Source organism: Amphiprion ocellaris, chromosome 12 (assembly GCF_022539595.1).
Source record: "Amphiprion ocellaris isolate individual 3 ecotype Okinawa chromosome 12, ASM2253959v1, whole genome shotgun sequence".
Taxonomy (NCBI): domain Eukaryota; kingdom Metazoa; phylum Chordata; class Actinopteri; family Pomacentridae; genus Amphiprion; species Amphiprion ocellaris.
The window spans coordinates 24,352,101-24,378,126 of record NC_072777.1 but is presented as its reverse complement, the minus strand read 5'-3'; the positions used below and the strand labels follow the sequence as shown (position 1 = coordinate 24,378,126).

Genomic DNA, 26,026 nt, shown 5'->3' with positions numbered 1-26,026 from the left:
TTCCAAGTTTGATCAGTTCAGTTCAAATCTCTAAAAATCTTTACATTTTCTGTCTATTTCTGAGGTCTGAAATTACTATTACTTTTTACAAACGTGACTGCACAAATCTGATAAGTTGATTTAAAATGGAATGTTTAAATGCTGTGAACTACTTAGTTGCACATGAAGTTCTTATTTTTTGCCCTGCGATTTGCCTGTCAGGCTGTATAAATGTTCTGTGCCTCTAGAGATCTTCTACACCTTCAATACAATTGAAATAACATATATTATTTTAATTCTGACATTTTAAAGTAGTCCTCCTTCGTACATCGTTGTAGCATTTCTGCTCATCACTTTTCATCTGATTGTTGGAAGAGACACCACTCAGGGCTTAAAAATCAGCCCTTCAATCTACGGTTTGGTTTACTGATGACAATGAGCAGACATATGCAAGAACTAGTAATGAACACGAAAGAAAGAGCGACGCGCTGGTGAAGGACAGATGCAAATGCAACATTTTCTCTTCTAGAAAACGCCTCTGAATGAGGCTAAATGAGGTTTTGTGTGAAACTCTGCTGCAACCTTCTTTTGTTAGAGACTGATGCCTCAGGCGAGAGATGTGGGACTTGGTAGAAAAAAATTTAAAAATTAAGTGGGTGCAATTTCCAACAACAATGATATGGAAGCCGTTCATGAATATCCATGAGATAGAAAGAGTTTGTGGAAAATAAGGAAAAACAAACAAGGTTAGAAGAAGGCCAGCGTTGGGGTTGGGGTGAGTGTTTTGCGCAGGGCTCTAAATTAAGAGCAAATTACAACATTATGCACTATTACATTAACAGACCACTCGTGGGGGCTATTACGCGGTGCATTTTCAAATCCACTGATAGCAACATAAACTGTCAACTTTAAAATTTAATGAGTTGGTACAGCCATAATACTGTGGATAAACACTGGACCAAAAACAACACCACAAAGCCGCGAGCACATCCAGTTGGAGAGACGCTCTGTATGTACAGAAAAGGCGATGCTGACCAAGAAATACAGCAAATACATTGTGCTCCAACGAGGGGAACCGACATTTCCCTCCACTTGCTCCCATAATTGCTTCGTCCATCCAAGATGTCAGCGGATCTGATAGGAGATGTCTTATCACGACTTCCTCGCCTCTACATGGCAGACAAATTGGGCCTACATGTTGGATTTGCACGCTATCTAGCTTCTGTCACCCTGGCAGCCTCTCGTCATTTGATATTGCAAGGCAGATCCCTCCATTAAGCCCCGACACTAGTCTTATTTGTATTTTCTCCCACTTTTTTTTGTTTTTTCAGCAGGTGGGACTTGTGAGCTGCTGAGGTGGATCTGTCAGCTACTTAGCAGCAGCCAACCTAGGCTCGCCGGCGCTGCCTTGGCTCTAGTCGTGCACTTTGTGACACTCCTGACCCTTTGTTTCCAAATCAGCAGTTTGCCTACAGTGCGGATCATTACGGCTCCACTTGGGGAAGCTGTCTGCAGCTGTATCTCCTGGGGTATCATTAGGTGTGGTGTATCAGTTAAGGAAAAAAAAAAAGAACCGCTCTTACTGATAGAAGCAGCACGTATGATAGAGCAAACTGTGTGCTCGCCAGAAAATCTGTCACCCGCTAAAACCATCTGACTTAAGCGTGGCTACATCTTTTGAAAAGAACTCTTTCTTTTTTCACTGGTCAGCCTTTTCACTCCCTCACTGGAAGCTGTCACATGCATGCGTTTATAGTTTCCTGACTTCTTCATCTCCGCGCATCAAGTCTGGCCAATCAGCAGCAGATGTTGGCCTGATAGAGACTGACTTTGCCTCGAACGGGGCTAAAACAGCCAAGCCTGCAGGTGCTAATGCTTCTCTTCAGTGTGCGTCGATGGAGACGTCTCTTTCAATCTATGGTTGTGTGCATATGTAGTATATACAGTATGTGTGTGTTTAGGATGATGAACGCAACACTCACACTGGAAGTAGAGCTCCTCATCTCCCTCCTGATCAGCTTTGCTGTACCCGCAGTGCCTGCACGGGGGGAGAGGAAGAGAGTGGCAGAATCAACTGATTGTGCAGAGGAAATAAACGCCCCTAAATTACAAGAATTTTAATGCGGCAACTAATGCCATGCATGACAAATCTCTTAAGAAACCCCAGCTGAGCAGCAGGAACTGTGAACCCAGCAGCCAAGATCCGGGGAAAGTAGCTCAACTCTCTAATCATGTAACATATCAAATAATGCATGCACTGTAAAGGACTGTTCAACATGTCTTGTAATATTAATACATAATATTAACGTGTTGAAGGTTCCCTCGAGCAGGTGATTTGCCGCACAAGGTTGGTCTTTGAGCACAAACTGAAAAAAAAAAGCGATGACATGGGGAGGTGAAATAAGCCACAAATGATGGACATGCACTTACTGCGGATGAAAATACACGTGTCTGTAGCATGTCCACTGTTCCTGCTACATGTTTTGATTTCCCTGAGCGCAATTCTTCTTGGTTTAGCAGGAAAAAGTGAGTATGTGGACCTTGAGTTGAGATGTTTCTGCCAGATTACCATTTAAGTCTGGACTTGCTGCTTTATTCAGAATAAGAGCTGAATATGCTATTAAGAATTGCCACCGAATCATGTGGTTGATAGTATACTGTATGTGTTTTAGGCAGGCTTCTGTGACATTTGAGTCCTTTTCCTGTCTGAACTGAGTAAAGTGTCAGTGTTCCAGTTATACACTATATGAACCATGTCGACGGGACTTTCTGAGCCTTAGTAATGTCACAAAATGAACCATAACGCTCCTATTGTTTTTCCGCTTTTTTTAAGAGTACAGAAGTTGAGGGAGCTATTTTGAGCATCCCGAAGTAAAAGTCCCAATTTATTTTGTGCACAGACTGTGTTTTGTAGCTGACAGTTTGAGAACTCGAAGGCTTTGGAGAGGCATAAAACTCTCGTCCAACTCTCAGAATCATCATCTGGTTCTTGGATTTAAAAAAAAAAAAAAAAAAAAAAAAAAAAAGTCCAATGAATAAGCCTTAACGAGAATTTATTGCGTTAGCTATGACTTCAAATGAGCTGTTTTGTTGTTTAAAACAGTCAGTCACAGGTTAGTGTACAATAACTTTTAAAAAATCTTTTTCAGAAGCAAAACTATTATTCAAACTGATGACTATGACGTAAACTTATAATGTTTTATTTTTCTGATCTACTGTGTTAAAATGAGGATGTTGCTCAAAGAAAACCTCAAATCGGGGAAAAACATAACTGAAGCAGTGGCTGTCCTTTCAGGATGTCTGTGATTTGAGTTTGTTTGCATTGAATGTAATGCAAACAGGATATGTAATGCTACCACAGAGTTAGCTGTGAACTACCAGATGGCTATATATGTATATATGCAGTATTGTGTGAAAGATTTAAGCATTTTAGATGCTTCCACTACTTTATATTATCCCAGATTCAGTCGGCTGTAGACAAGTCCAAAGATCCAACTAGAATACTTAAAAAAAAAAAACTATCTTCAGCTGCAAGCGGAGCGAGTATTCCTGCAACAGGTGGTGCAGCCCCCTCAAAGCCGTGATCTAAACATTGTGGAGTTAGTCTGGGATTACGTGGAGATACACTGAGACAGACTAAATCCACAAAAGAACTGTAGCAAGGTCTCCAGGATGCTGGAACAACGTACCTGGCAAGTAGCTTGACAAACTGTTAGAAAGGCAAAGGGTGCTTACTGCGAATACTGGTGTGATTTAGGTGTTTTTTTCCTCTTAAATGCACTTTGAAAGAAGTTAACAGAGAAAAAAATATTCATTGGACTATTTCTGAAACTTTACTTCATGTATATAATGCATTTTGATGACACCATTTAAAGTTTAAGAGGCTAAAACATCTAAATTTCGAAGGAGTTAATGGGTATTACGGCTTCTGAAGAACTAGTTTCCATTAGCAGCTCTTTCTTGCACCTGCTTTTGCTTGATCTTTACTTGATATCTCTGGAAAGTGAACATCTCTTTGGATCTATACCTCAAAAAAAGGATGGCGATCTCAGTCACAAGATATACCAAGGTTTAAAATAACACAGCTCAATCTATCATGAAAAGCAAGTTCGGATGAAATTCCTTCCGTGCAGATGAAAACACAGATGAAAATGGTAATATCTGATGACGGACTTGGTGCTTTTTAATGGTAGGGAAAAAAAATGAAAAAACCAGCGCCATGCTTTGTCCTGCACTCAGGATCTTACACACTGAAAACACAAGGAATGCAGAGCCAAAGCTTTCTCACGCTGGAGTACTTGTCTCATTACGGCTCTGCAGAAATAGCTTAAAAAAAAAAGAAGTTGTTGGCGGGGGCTTGATGTGGAGAAAATGATGCATCACAACCCATTAGCACAGCATGCCACGAGATGATGGGTGCACGTGTGTGCGCGTGTGACAACTCCACAGACGTGGAGGCCTGTGAGTGACAGAAAGGCTAATTGACAAGCGCAGACTCACAGGAGCGGAGAGTCAATGGGGCCCGCGAGAGCGTACCTTCTCCCGATGATGAAGCCGAACACCATGAACACCAGGATGATGGTCCCCGCCACGGCCACCACCGCGATGATGATGACGGGGTTCTGCTCGCTGGAGACAATCGCAGCTGATGACACGGACAGAAAAGACAAGGGGGGACAAAAAAAAAATCACTCTGTGTGAACTTCAGCACATCAAAGATCTGCAGGACGTACGGTAATCGATCCCAATGAGCAGCGTGGAGATTGATAACCCTTCTTCCTCCCCCACCCCCCATCTCCAAGCCCACCCCTTCCCCTCTGAGAGAGAGAGAGTGGAGGAGGGACGCTTCTATTTTTGAGCCGTCCTTATACACACGGCTCTACTGTTTCAGAAAGTGGGCTTAATAGTCCCAGACGGCGACGGCGATGCCCTTCATCTCAAACAAAGACACATTCAGGTTGAATTGTTTCCCATTCGGAGCTCTCACAGTGCTCAGACTGTTTGCATTGACAAACTGCCGATCGCCGAAGAACGACTCGCCGCGTATAAAGTCAACGCAAGTGGTGCACGAGAGAAGAAGTGGAGGGGAGAGGAGGGAAGGAAATTCATGCATTTTAAATCAAGTGGATCTGCACTGTATAAATGCTGAGAAATACTATACCGTCTGACAGGGGGAGAGGAGAGGAAGGGTTGGGGGGAGGGTTGAAAAATGTGCCGACATTCCCTCAGCTGTTACTCAATCAAGCTTCGATATTACCAATCGTCTATTTTGGGAGGGGAAGTAAGAGCACTCGACTGTCACATTACACACTTGCAGGTCTCCCTCTCGAGGCTGTCACGGAGGAGGCTGGTGGTTCGCCGTGCCGGTCAAGGACACTTTGACTGGACTACAAGCTTCTAACCTTGTTACAGGACACACTCTGCATATGGTGTGAGTAATTAATGTGCCCTTTTGTGCGGAAACGTTGGATGGGAGGCTGGTGGGAGAGCGATTTTTTTTTTTGCGTGGGCAGGTCGGATCGTGGAGTTCTAAAGTGAGGAGAAATAAACAGATAGGTGACTTACAGGTAGTTGAATGCCTAAAATACGCTAGTATACACTACCGTTTTTCCATGAAAACTCACACTTTTATTCATGTGTTAACATAATCGCACAACGGTTTTCTCGTCATCAATTAGCCTTTCAACACAATTAGCTAACACAATGTAGCATTAGAACAAAGGAGTGATGGTTGCTGGAAATGGGCCTCTGTACCCCTATGGAGATATTCCATTAAAAATCAGCCATTTCCCCATAGAATAGTCATTTAACACATTAACAATATCTACACTGTATTTCTGATTAATTTAATGGTATCTTCATTGAAAAAAAAAAACTGCTTTTAGTTCAAAAAGAAGGACATTTCTAAGTGACCCCAAACTTTTGAACGGTAGTGTATGATTAAAAAAGCAGAATAAATACCATCTAATAAGGGACCTTTAACAGGTTGTTTATCAAGCATCATCAAAGGTCTAGTTCTGTCTTTTCATAAAGGTGAAACAGATGGAATTTTACACATGCTTGATTAACTTTGCTCAAATATATATGTCACTTACAAATCATAACAAATTTAGAATTTGGCTCTGTTTAATGGAAGTTTGAAAGCATACAAGACAGAAATGGTGTCCAATTCTCATGTTTGTCTATGTTTACGATATCTAAGGATGCTTCTGATCCATAACACAAACCCCCATTGCTGCATCATCCCCCCCTCCCTGCAAAGCTCACAACGAGGCACTGTGAGACTCGGAGCAGAGCTAATGTAACTGATTAGATTTAAATGAGTTTATCCTCTTGACACTACAGTAGCTTGTCCTTGTGCTTAGTGATTTTTCCCATGACGTGTTGTCAGCATAAAGTCAAAGCAATTTGTGTTTGCTTTGCTTGAAAGCAAATAATTTCCCTGGACTATTACTACAGTAGCTGGACACATTAACAGGTTGTGCATAAATTTTTGGTTTGCGTTCCAAAATGACGGGCTGATACACCGCTTCGGTTCAAAGTCTGCGGACTTGTGCATTTGGAATCAGGCAGCCTCAAGTGAGCTTTTCATATAAAATAGGATCGGACAGGTGCAAATTCTCTCCGTTTTACTACTTTTGTCATGTAACACCCAGTTCATCAGCGCTTTTACAGCTGCACCGAATCTCCATCAGATTTCACTTACAGATGACTTTTGCTGTTGCGAGATTAGCATCACATGTGCAAAATAAACAGTTTGAGTTGATTGTATATTGGCACAATATCAATGAAAAACCAAGCTGGACAGAAAATGCTTCCAGATGATGAGTATGGAAAAAAGAGATATGGTTTTCCATCTTGACTGCATAAATAATGTATATTCATGCAAAAAAGCTATCACCAGAATGCGTTTTATATGTTTATTATTCAGTTTTGTAAAGCATTTATATTGCTTCCTTTTCTGTATTCAGTTTTCTTGTGAATTTTATACTCCTCATATGCAAATCTGAGCTCACATTATTAGGAACACCTGTGCAATCTACTGCAATCTAATGTGAGAGCTCTGCTATAAATTCTACTTTTAAAAACTTCTATATGTCCAGTTTTTGCTGACGTTGACTGAAAGGGGATAACTCTGCTTTCTAGTAGGTTTCCCTCTTCATATATATTAAAACTCTGAACCCCAAACCCACTGGCAGATTTGAAAGGCAGATTAGTTTTTAAAAAATGCAAAAATGACACCATTTAACGGAGCCGGGAACTGTGAAAACAGAAAGAATCTTTGGATTTTCAACTTCCTTGATAGTCTTTGAACTACACATGTGCCATGTGGTTGGAAGCACCAATGGCGATGCTTTATCAAATTCTTGTTTTTCTATATATCTTGTTTAAAAAATAGCCAAAATATAAACCATTACCACTAGTCTGGTTCTGTAAAAAACTAAAAATTCTCCACTCCTCTGTTCAACTGGGAAACCATGACTGACCGAGATGTGACCAACAGTCACATGATAAAAACTCTGAGACTTTTCAGGTGAACTGCAGGCCATGTTTACACAGAGCTAATAGTGGGAAAATATGGAAAGAGATTAAAAATGGTGCTGTAAAAAATTAGCCCACAGCGAGTAAAAATGTGAAATTGTTCAGGGTTCAGAGGCTTATCGAAACAGAAAAATATATTAGGGACACTCTTCAATGTAAAATGTAAAATAGAATTTGTAAATTTAAAAAAGGAGGTGCCCTGGTCCGAGTCCAAATCAATCACATGACAGGAAGTTCAAACAAAGTGAAAATAAAATTCAGAATTGCATTGGGCAAAATTGCATGATTTCTTTCAACAACTGAACGTTGTTCTTATAATGAGATGAGGCCCTTATTAATGTGACGTTGGTCTAAAGTGTCAACGAAACAAAAGAATAAGACAGATATTGACAAAAACAGGAGCATGTTAGTTGTGTATGCAATAGGACATGGGTCAAATTGCAAACAAAGTTAGTGTTAAAGGCCAGACAGATCTGATCTGAAGCAAATACACTTTAGTTTTGCTGTTAGCGCTTCAATATTAGAGTACAAATGTGTGTCAAACGCATGTGGAGCAACAGCCAAGCTTTAAACTGCATTCCTCTTTTGAAAACTTGTTGAGGATAAACCACGCTGTTCATATCTGCTCAGGATCCACTTTCTAATCAGGTCATAAAACATGTGAAGACAGAAGTGACACAACAGTAAATGCTACCTGTGGCCTCCTCCTTGGTGGTTATCTCCAGTCTGGGGCCGTAGGTGCCGTATCCTGCCTCTGTGAAAGCCCTGATCTGGAAGATGTAAGCCGTGTTGGGCTTCAGGTTGTTCACTGTCGCCGACGTGGACTTGGACCTCACTGTGGAATAGATCCGATCCTTCTGATCCTGCGCAGAGAAGAAATCATCTTTTTTTTAATTTCTCCCCCCAAAAGTTTTTACCAATTAGCCCGAAAAAAGAACATCTAACGGCTCTGAGAAAACTAGCTCATAATTGAGTCCTATTGAAGTGTTGTTATCTGGAAAGTCTTTGCTTTGAACACACTGCAGATATACTTCAGAGGATGTAATTACCTGCACTTTCTAAACGGAATGAACCTGATATAGCGATGTTTCATCCAACTAGAGAAACACAACGAAATGTGGTGATTTGAGACAAACTCATTCAAGTTTAGTGGTCTTTTTCATATTCGTTTTCTATATCATAAACTGATCTTTACTTAAATAAAACTTCCATTAGAGACTGACTTTTATTGCAAATTTTCCAAGTTTTTATAAGTTTAAATGGATGTTGCCAAATTTAGCATTAATGTATTAATACCATAACATTCATTGCATTTTTGCCACTAAGATTCTCATTTTATTAGCAATGAAGCTTATTCTTTAATATTTCTAGTTGTCAACAGTTTTTGAAATGTTTTATTGCTATAAAGCTACCATCAAAGAACCACATGCAGTTCCCAATAAAAGCCATACAGTTGCTCAAAGTTCACAATACCACCTTTTCATTTTATATTTCTAAGGCCACACATCAGTTGGAAATGTTGCATTTTATTAGCAATATGTACTATAACAGTGATTGAAATAAAGTGCAGCTATGTTTGACTTTTATTTGAGAATTTAAGGTATTAATAAAAATGAAACCAACATTATGTCTTCCTTTTTTGGATTTATAGTGGTTGTATATTACAGATGAGCAACAATTTTTACTGAAATGATCATACCATTAGGCAGAGTGCCACATAGAGAACAAAAGTATATCCGAAAATATCTTCCATATCAAGGAATGCATTGAGATGCACGGGCTGTATGCATTGTGTACTGTGTTGTTGATCTGTAAATGTTTTGCTCGGCAAAAGCCCAAATGGAATGCCAGGGTCTGTTAGGGGTGTAGTCGTTGTTTCCAATTTTCCACTTTTACAGCTGGGCAGACCACAGCCACAGTACGTGACACAGGAGACTGATTCGTCAGTGTGAGCGAGAGGCTGTGGCCAGCAGGACTGGCATCAGAGCTCTGCTACCCTGCCTTTGATTTGCTGGGTTAAATTCGCTCCATTAAACCTCGCTGTAAAAAGCTGATGCGTTCAGACTTGAAACACAGGGAAGCGGTGGTATAATCTATGTGGAAGGGGAAAGGAGATAACGGTAACAGATTGCTAATTCTGGCAGTGCAACAGCCATGGATTGTGTGTGTGTGCTAACATGTGCATTGTGGGGGGGGGTGGCGGCTATGAAGGACCACAGTCTGATTAAAATCTTATGAGCATCTCATTCATTATTGCAATTATGAAGGTACTTGCAGAATCTTGTGAATTCCATTCACAGCAGCATGCAGATAGAATACAAAATGAAAAGTCTGCAAAAGTGGATGTGAAGCTGAGAGACGGAGGGTTTCACAAAGAGGCGAAGACAAACACATGTACCACAAACTCACTTTTTCGTAGTATTTGATCTCGTATTCCGTGATGACGCCGTTGGGCTGCTGAGGCTCCTGCCAGGAGAGCTGGATGCTGCGCTGCTGCACTTTCTCCTTGATGACCTCGCTGACCTGGGACGGAGCTGTTTAGAGAAGAACATGTCAATATGCGGAGGGCAAACCCTCTCGGCACACGCATGCATAAAGCCGGCCACAAATCAGCCGCAACCGACTCCTCCGCCAACACTCAGCGGCCCTCGTCAGCTGATGAATATTCACGGGGCCGCCTCTAAATGTTTACACCTCATGATCGAAATTTCAATTACAGCGTGCACAGCGGAAGGTAGCGTTATCCCAGCCAGTGGAAAACTGCAACATGTAGATTACGAATGACAATTACGTTCAATTAATTCCAACATTTCCAGCGGAACAAGCAGCCGCTTACTCTCCCTGATGACAAAGCTATTCAGAAAGCCTCTTAGAGGGAGAGGGGTGTACCTGTAACCTTCTGACACCAGTCTTATGCACACAAATTATGTCTGGCTCTTTGCATGACTCATTTGAAGTGTCTGAATAAAGTGCTACCACATTTAGATTTGCTAAACAGCACACGGCACAGATGTATGTTTTAGTTGTCATACTAATGCCACAGGTACCTGATGGTGCTGAACTTAACGACCTTGTGTAGATGGAGCTTAAGGTTACATTTGTGCCATGTGAGGTCTCTTTACTGTAACTACCCAACAGTGTATTGCTGTATCAACTGGCACAACTACTGCTTCTAGTGAAAAAACATCTGCTACAATGCAATAATCTGCTACTGTACCGCTGCTGTTGCCGCGACACTCGTCCTGTAGCACCAACTAAAGTGATTACGCTCCTCATTTAAATACTAATGATAACATGGCTACTGCTGGTGCTCCTGCTATTCTCACTGCTCACCAGAAGCATCACTGGTTCTTTTGTAACAACCTCTACTGCATCATCATGCATGATTATGTGCAAATCAAAAAGGACAGAATATACAAGCATAGATTAAATAAAACTTTAAAATCCAGTGTGAATTTGCAAAATGGGGCATGATTTCAGTGGAATCTGACATTTACTTTCCAGTGAAAACTAATAAATAAGCGATGATGCAATTTTTACTGCAGTCTATGCCAAACAAGCACGTTGAAAAATAAGATATGTTGCACCACAGTGCTTCACATATTATAAGTTATGTCAAAATAAAATTGCAGCTCATGTTGTCTGAATGTTGCATTTAGCTACATTATGATTTTTAGATTATTTCGCATCCCCGTGAGCTGACCAATGCTAATTTTTCCAGAAATCGGAAATACAGGTCTGCCACACAGTGAATCGCATTGCCCCTCGAATTAAACATTATAATAAAAAAAAAAAAAAAAAAAAAAAAAAAAAACAGGGCATCTGTAGTTTCTGAAAGGCTGACGTGTCAAAGTGACTATTTCTGAGTTGTGCCATACACAGTGTTTAGACACAGCGCAGGATTTCTGGAGATTTTAGAACTTCGTACTTCGTTTGGGCACCACAATTCAACACGAATCAAAGCACCACCAAGGCAAAGCAGTGATCACTTTAATCTTAACTCTTTTCATGATGAATTTTAAAGGTATGTGTGATGGAGAATTTACTTGCACTTCTAATTATAACAAGCATTTGTTCTCAACACCATTTGTTTTCCCAGCACGCTTGCAGTGTGTACAGTCTGTGCAGTCACAAGTATAAGATCGCATATGGACCTTCTTGTGGATGTCCATGCGGATCCTCAGATATGTGTGGTTGTCCAGGTAGCACATAGCAGGAGAAAGCATCTCCCCGCCGTCACTGGACGTGTGGTTTATCAAAGTTTGAAGACTGAGCAAAAATAGGAAAGCCTGAAACCCAAAACACTAAGCAGAAAGACATCAAAATGAGAAGCTAGACAGGAAGGCAGACTTGAGGGACAGTTTCTGACTTGTACCGATACCTTTCAGAAATACACTTCATCTCACATCTTTTGTAAAGCTAATAACTTTTGATGAGTAAAATATCTATCAAAGAAAGAAGAATGTTCTAAACTGTTCCCAATACAGACAAACTTAGATGAAGTATTTTCTAAAATCTGCTTGTTTTTCTCAAATTAGGTGCAACAGCTGCTTTATTTTACTCTTGCTATGATTGAATTGTTATTATGAATAGATTCAAACTCTTCTATTGTGGAGTTATACTTCCTGTAATAAAAAAAGGCTTTAAGGTCTTCACAGGATTTCGATTTTCTGCAGCGTGTCGCAGTCGCTACAAGCTCGGCAGCTGTGCTCGACGCTCGCAGTACGTCTTCCATTACCTTTACAGTACATCATTATCGTCGTCATCTTGATTATAATCACCATCATTTTACAGCACTTTTCTTAAAGACCCCAGTGAGGAAGAAGAGGGCAAGCTTTTTGGATTACTAAACCTCACCCGGAGGAGATGATGCTTTCAAAAAAATATGCTTACTGCAAATCTGCACTTTAAACATCCCCGAAATCCTTTCTGTAAACATACTGTGAAATCTTGATGACTCACACTGCTCTTGGGGCAAAACATATTAATTAGCACATCTTAGTAAGTTTGAAAAGCCGTCCTGGGGATGACTTGAACTCTAAGGTAAAAGCCACTCGTCAGAAGCCGTGCTTTGATTTGTTTCCTGCGTCTTTGACAAAATCTGCAAAGCCCTTTCAAACGCATCCAACGGTATGAATGAGGAATTTACACCAAAAAAAAAAGCAGATGCGGATTCTTAAATGACACTGTAATGATACACATTTAGTTGATCATCTCATTTAAAGCAATTTACAAATGATGAAACAGATCAACCAAGTTACCATTTGGCTGTTTAGTATGTTCCTAAACCTGGTTAATTGTTAAGTCGCAACATTAAGTCAAGTGACAGAGATGTCCCACTTTTTTCTCTTTATTTCTTTAAGTGGAACAACAGCCAGCTAGACACAACCTCTTTTAATGGACGAGCAGAAGCTGCTGAAGTGTCAGTGCCATGCTCAGTGACCCAGTGGGAGTGGACCTCTGTAGCCTTAATACAGAGTGACCCCAGATTGTTTTAAGATGACCTGCCACTAATGACTCTGGCTGGATTAAAACCTCATTAGACCTCATCGGCATTCCTGACAGTAATGCGCACGACAGCAGACACCCGAGACCTTGTCAAAAACCTGCTGTTGTGACACGTCCCCTCATAATCCACCCAAAACACAGGAACAATGTATCCTTTCTCAGCGCAGCCGGCTGGTCAAAGGGACGATTGAGTTTTCTCTCCCGAGTCACAACAAGCAGTTAGTGCGGCTTAACTTCATCCAATTTGGCTGCTTTCTCTGCCCCCATCCAGACGGTGTCCTTGAAATATGGACTTTTCTCTTCACGATCCTAATTCGGGTTCGGGTTTATGGCCGCTAAATGATGCTTCTTGTCTGTATTTACTGCTTTAATCTGACATTTGCTTTCATCCCCTGCTGATGCCTTTTCCTATCCTGTATGAGCATAGAGAGAAACCACTTCACTACTTTGGCAAAGTTCTTTGCTTATGACCAGAAACAAGAGACTTTTCACTTTGTAAATGTGATTAGATTCATTGAAACATGGTCTTAAAATAACCAATTACTTCTGTGTATGATTTCTATAATGTTTTGTATTGCAACACAGGCCTCAAAACAAAGATTGAATGGTGATTGAGGTGGTTCGACAAAAATTAACACATTACTTGGGCACTGTAAAATGCATATACATCAATCAGTCACAGCATTGAATCCACCGCATACATTGATCGTCCTGTTACAATGCAGTGCTCTCCTGGTAAACCTTGAGTCCAGGCCTTCATATGGATGCTACTTTAGCTCATAAAATCCATCTAGACATCACTGCAGACTAAGCACATGTCCCCCATGGCAACACCAGCCTAAGGCGTTGACCTTGCCTCCAAATTCCCCACATCTCAATCCCTTCGAGCATCTATGGGATGAGCCAGAACAAGCTCGATCCACAGAGGCCACACCCGACAACCCACAGGACCACAGGATCTGCTGCCAACATCCCGGAGCCAGACACCACAGGACACCCCTAGAGGTCCTGTATCCATGCCTCAACGGGTCAGAGCTGTTTTGGCAGTAAATCATGCAGCTTGTTTTAATATCAAAAAATCAATCAATGAGAAAGAAAGGAACCCACATGCTTTTGGTAATAGAAAACAAAAAGGCAGAAAAACAAGCACAATGATTCACACCAGCACTACTCATAAAGCAATCCAACTCTTTGCTTTAATCCGTATTGCTTCCAGCTGTATAGAAAACAGATTTTGACATGTTGTTTCTGGTTCCAAGTTATATACTTATTTTTGGTCTTGCCAGCCTCTCTAACTTTTCCAGAAATGTTTAAAATGTCACATCTTAATCCAAAAAGGAGGCTTTCTGGTCACGAACAAGACAAAGTATAGTCAAAATTGATGAAGCAGAAGGAAAGATATCCCTTCGTTTTTGTTCTGTAGTATCTGACTGGCTCCAAAAACTTTGGAACATACAATCCCCCTGCAACTCGGTAGTATTTCACCCAAAGGGACTGGTTGTCTCAAACTGTCAAAACCATGGTTAGATGGATGATTTTTGAATATCCTGAGTGAGTGGAGCTATCCTTACTTTCACCAGGTTTGGGTTAAACTCTGAAAATGCTCTATCCCACATATCCCATAATACAACTTGGTAGCGTCTCTAGGTACTAGTCCTGGGACCAGATCTGTTTTTGTAGATATGTTGAGATATCCTGAGTTTTAGTTCCTGTTCTGGGACAAGCTCCAAAACACTGAACTCTATACTTGAGATAGCGTCACTTAAACAAGGAACAGGCCACAAACTCCAGATGTGGCTTTTTATAATATCCTGAGATATTTGAGATGCATCATGGTCACTCTTTCATAGGATGTAAGCTCGGATATTGCTGGATCCCACACTTTATAGGACGCAAATTGGTTGTGTCTCAAACTACCCAACCTGGGACCAGGTTTGTTATTTTTAAGATATGCTGAAATATCTGAGATAGGATGAGTTTTAGTCCCTAGTGTGGTACAACCTCCAAACACTGAGATGATCTGTAGTCTTTTGTTAAACCAGTGAGCTCCAAAAATGCTGCACGTTACACTGCCTCTTATGCAACTTGGTAGTGTTTTTTGGTCAGACCGGAGTTCTAAAATTACTGGCCTGGAGCGTGGACCAAAATATCAAACATGTGCATGAGTTTTGTCATCCCTGTGCTAATTTTAAAAATAAAAAGATAGCTCTTGCAGAGAGAGGAAGCACTCCTTGTTTCTAAAACCATGTACCTCTTAGAGATACGCATTTTTTATGTGGCAGGGGTGATGTTGCCTTACCCACGGAGGAACGAACGGTGCAGCGTGATGAGTTACTTTACCACACAGCACAGTGTGAAGTGGACTCGGCCACCGCGTCTGCCCCATTTACCCCTTTTGCCCCACGGCTGGAGTAGCAATGACTCATCCCAGCCTCACTCCCTCCTCCCTCACCTCTTCACGGGTGACAGAAAGCTGTGGTCCAGTGTTCCCACAGAGATCATGAGATCAGAGAACAGTGCTAACAGACATGGGCGAAAAGGTGATTGTTTTAGAATTTCAGAATAGAAAAGACCACAGTTCAGCATTAATTCCGAGTCAGAATGCTCCTCTGGCTCTCCGTCTCCCCTGTGAATCACTCAGGTGGCACTGTGTGACAGCCATTAATGACTGACTTGATATCATGGAGACCAGAACCAGTCAGCCACTCTCAGAGTTTCAGGCTACCTGTGGGGCTTAGCACAGCGGAAAATTGTATAATTGTTATGCCAGTCTTAAAGAGACTGTTTGGGAAGGCATTTGTGCATTCATTTTGCAATATTAGAAAATGTGTTAGTGACCCTGAACACCTTTCCCTGTAAAGCTAACTGATCCAGAAGCCGGTTGCCGCTGTGCTCTGCATTTGAATATCTTATGAATACATTAGACAGTGCATTTTTAATATCCTCCTCTTTCACTCAGCCGACTGATTTCGACTCCGAGGCAAAAAGCAGAGCGGAGGTAGTTCATTACATAAGCGTCTTTCTCTGCCTCCGTGCTCGCCTCATGGACCGTACGAATGCTATAAACTCATATATTAATTACTGCTGTTTTCAAGATGCGCTCGTGTATCTTAACGCCTCCGGCACCATCTGTGTTGAGGTGCACAAGATTTTTGGTGTTTAACAGTGTTTAAAGGTTTTTAACAGGTTTTTAATTTGAACAGGAGATTACAATGTCTTTTTTTTTGAGGGAATAATCCAAATAAAATCCTCTGGGTTCAAAATAGACACAGAAACAAACAAAGAGCATGACTATACCTTACAATATCAAAGAATGGAACTGAGATGTGTTTGACAGGAGACATTTGGATGTACTGTGGGCTTTTATCACTTAAAACATTATGTGCTTCATAAAAGCACATGACACTTGAATTAAAGTTTTTCATCACCTCAAGGCTGTATAAGTATTTCTCAAGAATCTATGTTAACATACTTAAAATCTTGTTTTTCCAGCTGGCTCGGCTCTCCATCATATCAGATTTTTCAAACATTGACAGCTATTGATGCATTTAACATATTATGTAGGTCTATTCAGTTTCCCTTTTTTCAACACTGCAGAGCTGGATATATACAGTTCAGGGCAGTCTGGTTATTAGGCTGAAGCCTTTTTAACACATCAACTCCAGCAGCCTGTGAAATAAAAGACCAGCGACAGTTAGGTCCCGGGCTGGGTTGACACTAACGAGGTATGACATAATCACGATTACTTCTACTTTATGTTGTGACTCCCACAACAGTGCAGAAAGTGACTGCTGCTAAATGCTGGCAGCTTTGAAGAAAACTGACATTTGAGGAGTGATCTCGGCATGATATCCTGAAAACGCTGATTACTTATTACGGACCCAAACATCCTTTAGAGGAGACATTAGGTTAAAGGTGCTACCCAGTTATTTTGTGCTGCAGTGACTCATGGGAGGCAGATTAAAAGAACAATGAATGGTCCAAACAGAAGCACATGGGATTTCTAGTCCTGAGTATGGGATCCTATAGTTATCGTGGTACAACAAAATAGTACACCAAGGGTCTACAACTAGACACCAGTAGGCCAAATCATGCCTTAAAGATATGCTGGGCTTTTTAGATGTCCTAATTTTTAGTCCTGGGTGTGGGGTACGCCTAAAAAACACTGGATCCAACAATCTCCATCATGCAAGGAGGCAGTGTAGTGTCTTTTGTTGGTGTTGAGACGAGAACTAACCTTTTAGATGTGATAAATGGCCTGTACTTACAAAGTACAGAGCTTTTCTATCTCAGCAGTACTCATAGCACTGTACAATGTCTCTCTTTACGCATTTACACACACCAGTGGTAGTGGTGGAAGAACTTTGGGCTCAGTGTCTTGCTGAGGGACACTTCGGCACGTTCAGGGATCTGAGATCGAACCGCCAACAATTCGTGGAGACTCGCTCCACCACCTGGGCCACAACCGCCTGATATCCTGAAATACTTGATCTGGGAGAAACTCCAATACTACTTGATCTTCCATTTCCATCAGTGCAACCAACCATCTTTCTTGACAGACGAATAGGTTTTGTCAACATTTTAAAAAAATAATCCAGAAGCACAGAAAAGTTTGTAAACTGACTTCTGTGTACAAAACAGCTGGATTGTATCATTGAAGTCAAAGCTTGGCTTCTGGGTAAGTTTTGCTCATGGTTAAAAAAAACAACCACTTTAACCGGAATTAAAGACTCCATTGTGGCATGCAAAAATTGCTTGGATGATTTGGGAATTGCACGTGGGTTGCCAGATTCAGCAGCGTCCTCACTTCCACCACTACCCGCTGCTCTCCATGTTGTCCTCTCCCAGCGGGGGATGTTTGTTGACTACCTGTGTGGAGGATCCAATTAGAATTTTAAGACAGTGTGATAATTTTTCCAAATTTAATGCGACCCCAGCTGGTTTTCTACAGCCAGACTGCCTGCGTGTATGTTTATGCATGTTGTGTGGGCATTCACTTGTCTGTGGAACGAGTGTGGGCATGGGTGATTGTCATCTGGCCCCCCAACTACTCTCCACCTGTCTGGTTGTGGTAACTGGCCAGACTGAAACCAGCTTGCAGCTAGAGAAGGGCATTCACCTACTCCGTGGGCAACACACCGACAGCATGCTTGAATGAAAAGCAGATTCCACTTTAGCAACCGGAGCACGCTCAGTGAGTCACAGAGTAAAGGATGGAGGACAATAATAGACCTGAGCTCTGATGAATGTGAGGGGAACTGTCAAAATTGGTGTGACAAGCTTCTTGCTCCTGGGGCTACAGAGAAGAGTGTCTCCCCGATGTCTCTGCGACTCTGCACGGCGTTGCATTTCACCAGCCGACATGTCTCCTCTCCTTAGACACAAACAGGAAAAAACGCTGAAGGTGTTGCTCGTGGAGACAACTTAACATGTGACTATTTATTGCCTCTTTTGTTTGTTTTGGTTTTCCTGACAGAAATCTTTGCATTAGCCGAAAAAGGTCGGACAACTTCACCGTGTCCCCTCGCTTTTAAATCCAAGCCGATACCCTCACAGGTATGTACATCAACCAATCTGATCAACCTAATTCCTGTACAAGCTCCCCATTGCAAAGATCGTGTGGATTCTGGCCAGGCATAACTAACGGTGCAGCATGTTCACGATCAATGGCTAACGGTATCATTTCTGGAACATTCTGATTACCCGATGATTCCTATTCATCACGACCGCTTTCAGGTAGAGGTGTGCGAAATACCCTTGAACCAAGCGTGTTTGAAAACAGAGATTTAAAGAGCCTGGCAGAGGACAGAGTGCTCACTGCATAACAATGCCGGTTGAGACAGGGACACCTTTAGTGACCATGCGGGGAGGTCAAAGGCGGCTCCATTTGAAAGCAATTAGCAAGGCCTGATTTGAAGGAGACCTAGGCTGGGTCTTTCATGCTTTCATGTTCTATAGGGCTGACAGCTCCAGAGGTGATGGGATGATTATTAATACACATCTGATGCATTCAGTGCTGACAGCTCAACACAGCCATCATATCCCCGCCTCTTCATTATTCCCCAGTTCAAGGACCCCACTATCATATATACACATCAGTTCTGTGGATCAACAGAAAGGAATCAAATCCAATTCTTTCTGCCTCAGATCTTTTTCCTTAAATGTAGCAGCGAGGTCTGATAGAGACATGCTTATCAAATGATGCTGGGATGTGTTTGGCCATAAAGTGAGCACATTAGATTTCAATGAGAATTTCTTCACTTAATAGAATCCCTCCTTAAATTCCCCCCTGCGCTCAAGCAAGTAAATGTTATTTTTTTGCCGTTTGAGTTGCTGAGTGCATCACCCACACCTAACAGCTTAAGTATAGCCCAGTGCGCTACTGTGAAGCCAGGAATCAGAATCACAGTGGAAGGTCAGCGGGGGAAATTGCATTCATGCTACACTGACATGCACACACAAGGCGCACTGTGCATGATTGCCCCTCCAATGCCTCCTGACAGGGAGTTCATTTTAACCTGCAGTGGTGCTCCGAGCCACTTGCTCTCATATATTATCAGAATGCCATTCAGTAGTGTAACAGATGCAGAAATCGTCGGTCAGCTTTGTTACATAATTGTTAAACCAGCAGGGACTCCGCTTATTGAAGAAGCACTCAGCTTTCCTGTGTCAGTGTCCAAATTAGGGAGCAGGGCTGGCAGCCTATCATCAGCAGCTCTTAGCTCACTCCCTGATTTCTTCAAGTCAGCTGGAATTGGGTCTGAAATAGCCACATTTATTTTCCGTCTTATAGGGCAAGAATAGAGCAATTTTGACTGTATTGTAGCAAGGCCTGAATTTACATAATTGCCTACCTGTAATGGTAAAACGTAGCCGTGTTCACAGCGAAAATGCATCATGGGGCGACCCTTTCACAAATAGACAGGAGTATATACATACTGATAGTATACAAGGAAGGGACACTTGGGTTTTTTCAGATGCTTGCACACAACATACATATTTGTAGGAACAATTTCCATCCTCTATTGCTGTTTTTGCAATTTAACATCACAATCAGGAGCCCAATCAATGTTGGATATCGGACACTACTACTAATAGTGGGGCTTAATATTCATACTGATATCTGACCAAGTTGTACTGAAATACAGCTGGTGGACAAATGTCATCTTGCTATTGTTTTTAAATGAGATTACACATATATTTGCCATTCTTTGCACCGCTATGTCTTGTTTTTCCATTTTTACTGTCATTGACATAGATCTGCAAGCTAATCTTGTGTTGCACAGCTAATTTAGTTGTTGAACTCATTTCACAATATTAATATATATGACAATATAGTGATATTTTTCAGCATTCAGTTGATAACCTATATGTTAAACATAACAGTGTTAATGACTGTTCTTTGATAATCAAGGCATGTTTTTCATCCGTTATTGCAAAAATTCTGTATATCCACTATGTAAAGCAGTCAACACGCCATAATAGTTGTATATAACCATAGATACTAAACAAATAAAAACAAACAGTAGACAAATTGTGCTCAATTTCTATTGTTAAAGCATAACTATCCTTCAAATGTCCAAAAAGACATTTTTGTTTACATTGTTTCTACAAAATAGTATCATCTTGTACTGGCAAAAGTTCAAAATGTGTTCCCAGTGAGAGAAGATGGATGAGAAAATTTAAAATGAAATTCAAAAGCACCGATAATTATCCCACAGAGAAAGCCAGAAACCTCACCATCGTTATCACTCCAGATAATCTCACTGGACTCATTGAGACTCGAGCCAAATTCTGAGGTGCTCAGGGACACATGTGGCCACATGTAGTGAAGCCACAGCAATCATCTTCTCTGGCTTTACTGCCAATTGCAAATGCACGTTTAATCTTTTCACAGTTTACCACATACAATATGCTATAAAGTCAAAGCAGCAAAGCAAATATGATCACAAGCAATCGGTCGAAACGCCTTTTAATAATGCCAGGTGAGAACAGTAATTTCCTGCTCTGTCTCCCAGAAATCAGGTCATGTTTTAGAAGGTCATAATGATTAGCCGGAAAGACAGGAAACAGCGGTATGACTCAGAACAATGACATGGAACATAAACTAAATGTGTGCTGCAGCTTGATTGTACCAAAACCATGCATTTACCGCAGACATTAAACCGAGTCCTGAGCTGCTCACATACGAAACACAGAGACCGGATGTTTGTAATGAACGTCCCAGGCTGCCAAATAAGAACATTTGTTGACTTATTCCGGCAATCATAATTATCATGACAATACACAGCAGGCCAGCATGTGTGTGCTGGATGTAATGCGATGTGAGGTGGCGTGCTGGGACGCAACTAAACACTTTGAGATCGTTTCAGGGAGGTCGCTGGAACGAAAACGACACGGTCAAAAAGAGGAGGAAAAGCCCCTCGAGTTTGTAAATAATAAATCTCGGTTTTGTTCACAGACCGTTTTCCATCTGAACCCACTTAATCAGAGTAAATCCCCAGGAACTGCTTGGCGGTATGATCTACAGCCTGATATCCTCATTCTTAATTGCTGAATTTCCTGAGATCTGCAGAATTCATTGCCCAGACAGCCTGATGAAGTCATGAAAATATGCCATGCCTGTCCAAATCCCTTTTGCTGGTGAGCTGTGTTATAATGATGCTGTCTAACTCCGGCTCGGCACATGGACTGTCAGAGAGAATACACTGTGAAACAAACAGGCACAGGCCAGATGAGAAATGAAAGCCCTGGTACTTGTTATAATGTACATGCTTGGCTTTGCTTATCCGCTGCCTCGCTGACCTTTCTGCTACAAGCAGCTGCAAGGCATGTCTTTTCAAATACATGACCAGGCTAAGCAGAGATATGCGTTCGCACACACAGTGGCTTTATCGTTTATCTTAATAAAACAAAGACCGCGGAGTGAAAATTCACAGAGCCGATTACAGCGAGAGCCCGGCGCGGTGACTGTGGATATTTACAGGAGCCGCTAAGCAGCCAAACGGCCTTCCACCTCTTTGCTTCCCCTAAATGTCAAAGCACAGCCTGAGGGCCCCGCACTCCAATCTGAAACCCTGATTAGACATCTGAGCTCCACGGGGACTGATAAGTGAGATAATTCACAAAATGCACAGTGCTGTGGACTGATGGTGTGCACCGGGTCAGAATCCTGAGGCACTGCTATTATTTTGAGATTGCGACCCCTATAGTCACACTTATCTGTGGTTTCACACAGAGGCAGCTGCTCCCAACGCTGCTCTCATTCCCTTATCATCACCGCATAAATCTAATGTTTGGCATCCAGCAGGAGAAATATTGAAATTTCAAATTAAACCCATTGTTGCTGTTTTGCAGAATGCGGGGACATACGATTGCTGAGGGCTGGCATCATAAACATCCATTTATTATAGAAATGCGTCTGTCATCAGGAAGATGATCATATTAATCAGTGCTCATATGCTCTTTAATCACAGTCTTGGACGGGCTCCATCCCAGGGAAATCACATCCAGGGCCCCTCCAGCCGCCTCTGTAATTTTGCACGGAGCAGTCTAGTCCAACATACTGCTGATTGCCAACAGATCTAGGCCAGACCTGCAGTTCTCTGAGACAAGATACAGTTAAATCAGATCACAGTCCAATACGAGTGCGACATGTACTGAGAATGACCCCGCTCATAGTGACTGTGGACAGTTGCGTAAGGTGCAGAGTTCGCTCCCTCGGCGCTGCAGTCGGGTTGCTGAGCACCTCGAATCTGTCAACAAGTTCAGCATTCCACCAGATGAAGTGACAGACACACATTCCGACTTTGGTTATTTCAGCACTGGGCTGCTGTTTTGATATTTCATTTTGCAAGAAGACAGAAAACAATCCGCCTCACAGCAAGTGGGACAAATCTGCAAAAGTGCAAACGCGCCTCATTCTAGGGGGATCACCTTCATCTTTGAAAAATGGAAATAAACTAGCTGGAGACAACAACAACCAGAAAAAAAACTAAAAAAAATGCAGGCAGCTTTAACCTCTTCAACCCCACAGATTCCTCAGCACAAGTTCACACTGTGTGGTCAAACTTTGTTTAAACCTACAGACCACTGTTACAAATTCTAGGTGAAATTGCAGATTTCTCACTGATACCAAATATGTCAGTCTGAATGCTGGGAAATGTCCATGAAATGATCCACAAAAAATCTACAATAGCTCTAGGTCATGAAAAATTGCAGTTGAGCTGCAAAACCAATCATGTTAGGTGGTGACAATCTCATAAACTGCACATTTACACAAACACAATATTCATTTACTACTGGAAAGCCACAATATAAAACTCTTGTGTTTAAAAATCGTGGTTTACAACTTTTCTATGTAGGTGATATAGCACTAAAATAAGAAATATTGCCAAATAAATTTCAAAAACAACAATAAAGCAAACAGGCCAAGTGCATTAAAACATAAGAGTACTAATTGGTCTCTGAAGATCTGAATGAAAATATAACAAAGATGCCAAATACTGAAAGCTGAAACAAGAAGTCATTAAACTGATTATTTGGTAAAAATAATTCTGTATATCATATTCGGTAAAGTAGCCAACACTCTCCACAATAGGTACTGATATTAAATGAAAAAACAGACAAAAACTGCACAAATTGTGCTGAACTTCTATTGTCAAAGCATTATTATCTTTTAAATACCCAAGAAGACATTTTGTTTTACTTTTTTTTTAATGCAAAATAGAATCACCTCGGGCTGGCAAAAATTCAAAATGTGGTTCCAGTTAAAAATCTGAAAATAATTTTACCAATTTTTTTTTTTTTTTTTAAATTTGAAAAAAAAGTTGTTGAGTTGAGATTTTTTTTTTCTCTTAGTATTCCAGTCATTAATAACAAATAAATAATCCTTTAAAAAGATCATTATTAGCTGCAATCCCTCACCATAAGTTTTCTGCTGCATGCACTGTGCTCTGGCACACAGGGGGCCAACAGGGGGCCCTCAAGTTCTCTCTTGCCCCAAGGCCTTCTGGCAGATTAATGCGGCCCTGGGTGCAGCCAGTAAAAACACCCAGGGCTTCCATGCATAAGCTAATACAGAATATATATGATAGTGTCAGACAGTGAGAAGCAAGATTATTTTAACAGCCTTACGGGGAAATAAAAGTAGATTTTAGATGATAGTAAATTAGCAGGACGGGACATCTCTAATGAAGCAGTGACTCCTGATGCCCTTGTGATTCTGATGTCTCTGTTTTAAAAATACCTCATGCTGAAAGGTACTAATGCTTGGGTCACATTCACGCTAACAGTCGTGAGGTTCTGACTTTTCTTTTACTTTTTTTTAATATATATATATATATATAAATCCCACATTGATCCAATACCTGCCTGCTTCAAAGCTCCGCTTAGCAACACACCTAAGTCTGTCTGAGAAAACAGAATCCGGATGGCGATAGCGACCTTACACGGAAACTACGGAGCTCATCTGCCTGCACGCTCCGGTTTTGAGTCAATCGAGTGCATCTGCAGGAAATCGAGTGGTGCGTTGCCTGGCTAAATGTACCTGGTGATAAGGGATAAGACTGGAACGCCCAGTCGACTCAGCAGCAGCCCTGTAATCAAGGGGACGGCCTGATGCCGGCAGCTGTGCTCGTGATGAGTAAGCCCCGGGCCAGACACTCCAGACAGGCCTCCAGCCAGACAGCATGTGAGAGAAAAAAAAATTGCACAAAAGCCTACTTAGTGGCTGACTGTAGTTTTAGGGATTGGCTCTTTTTTTCTGTCTGTCATCAGCAGTGAGCTCTTCTATCACTCAACTGTCTGCCATGAGCTCACTTGATGTCTTCTTTATGCGCAGACAAAAAAGCAAATGACAGGATGTTAAGGGAACCAGACGGCAGCGCACGAATGCTTGCGACTGGGTGTGTCGCTTCACGCTCGACGAAAAGCACACGCCGAGCATATTTGCCCTGGAAGAATAGTTTACAGGGGCGACAGCTCATGTGCATCACTGCGCAGAAAGGGGCTGATCCCTTAAACGACTGATCTCCTCTGAGCTTTTTTATGTTCTGTTAAGTTATGGAAGCAGCTAACTGATTATGATTAATGACTGCTCTGCATAGAGAGAGACAAGCCCTAACTGTGTGAAAATTGTGGGGGTTTCAGAAAGAAAAAAAAAACATATTTCACGCGTTTGAAACAATTTCAGAGTTGGTTTGTCGCAACTCACTGCTCTAACAATCTGTTTGGATCAAATTCATAACTGTGATTTATTATCGAGTGTCATGTAAAAGCTGTTTGTGGTGCTAAAAAGCTGCCGAGTCTAACAAGAGCTGATTATTCCCAGACTCGGGACAGCGCAGGCTGCCCTCTGCCCCTCCGAATGGTTTTCAACCGAAACTGCGCTGAGTGATCGGCTGCTCGCAGAGACAAAGCCGGCTCTCAGGTTGCCCGGCTGAACTCGGCACAGATCGGCCCCCCGGCTCCCCTCTCAGTGCTCTACAAAGCCATGGCCACTGTCCTTTGTCCCACATATGTCCCCTTATGCTGTGTCATGTTGAGCACCTGCAAATTCTGCAGTATGCAATATGTAAAACGCATATAACTAAACCAGATCCTTAATTTTCACCTAATACTGCAACCCTGTGCTAAAGAGGGCCCTTGTGAGAAATTCAACTTGTTTAGTTTAGATTGTGTTCATATAATAGTTGGGCTAGTAGTTAATTAAAGTCTTGACAAATATACAACTTGGTTAGGGCTGCAACAGGTGATTACCACTTAATCTCTTGCTTATATCAAAGGCAATACATTCATCCTTTATTCTGCATGTATCCTGCTGCATGGAGGTGGCATCTTCATTACTTACAAATATAATTTTTTCTAAAGTTTTTTTTTTCATCAAATATTTGCTTCTAACTTCAGACATGATTCAACTTTTAGATATGAGAAGAGATAGTAAATGCGTTTAGACAAAACAAGACAGAAAAGGGGAGAAATTAGAACTTTTCCTTGC

The 26,026-nt window shown here is 41.5% G+C and overlaps 1 protein-coding gene across 7 annotated transcripts in view; it reads right to left on the bottom strand.

Annotated features, from left to right (window-relative positions):
* epha7 (eph receptor A7) overlaps positions 1–26,026 on the bottom strand; it is a 94,627-nt gene that overhangs the window by 15,509 nt on the left and 53,092 nt on the right. For 4 of the 7 annotated variants that reach the window (XM_023275736.3, XM_023275740.3, XM_023275737.3 and 1 more), the window contains exons 6-9: positions 9,931–10,055; positions 8,216–8,384; positions 4,516–4,624; positions 1,962–2,017 (exon numbers count right to left, since the gene is read on the bottom strand). In XM_023275736.3, the coding sequence (XP_023131504.1) occupies positions 1,962–2,017; positions 4,516–4,624; positions 8,216–8,384; positions 9,931–10,055 (459 nt within the window). Of the gene's footprint in view, positions 1–1,961; positions 2,018–4,479; positions 4,625–8,215; positions 8,385–9,930; positions 10,056–26,026 lie in introns of all 7 variants that reach the window. The other 3 variants (XM_023275735.3, XM_035950712.2, XM_023275739.3) reach the window with 1 other exon arrangement.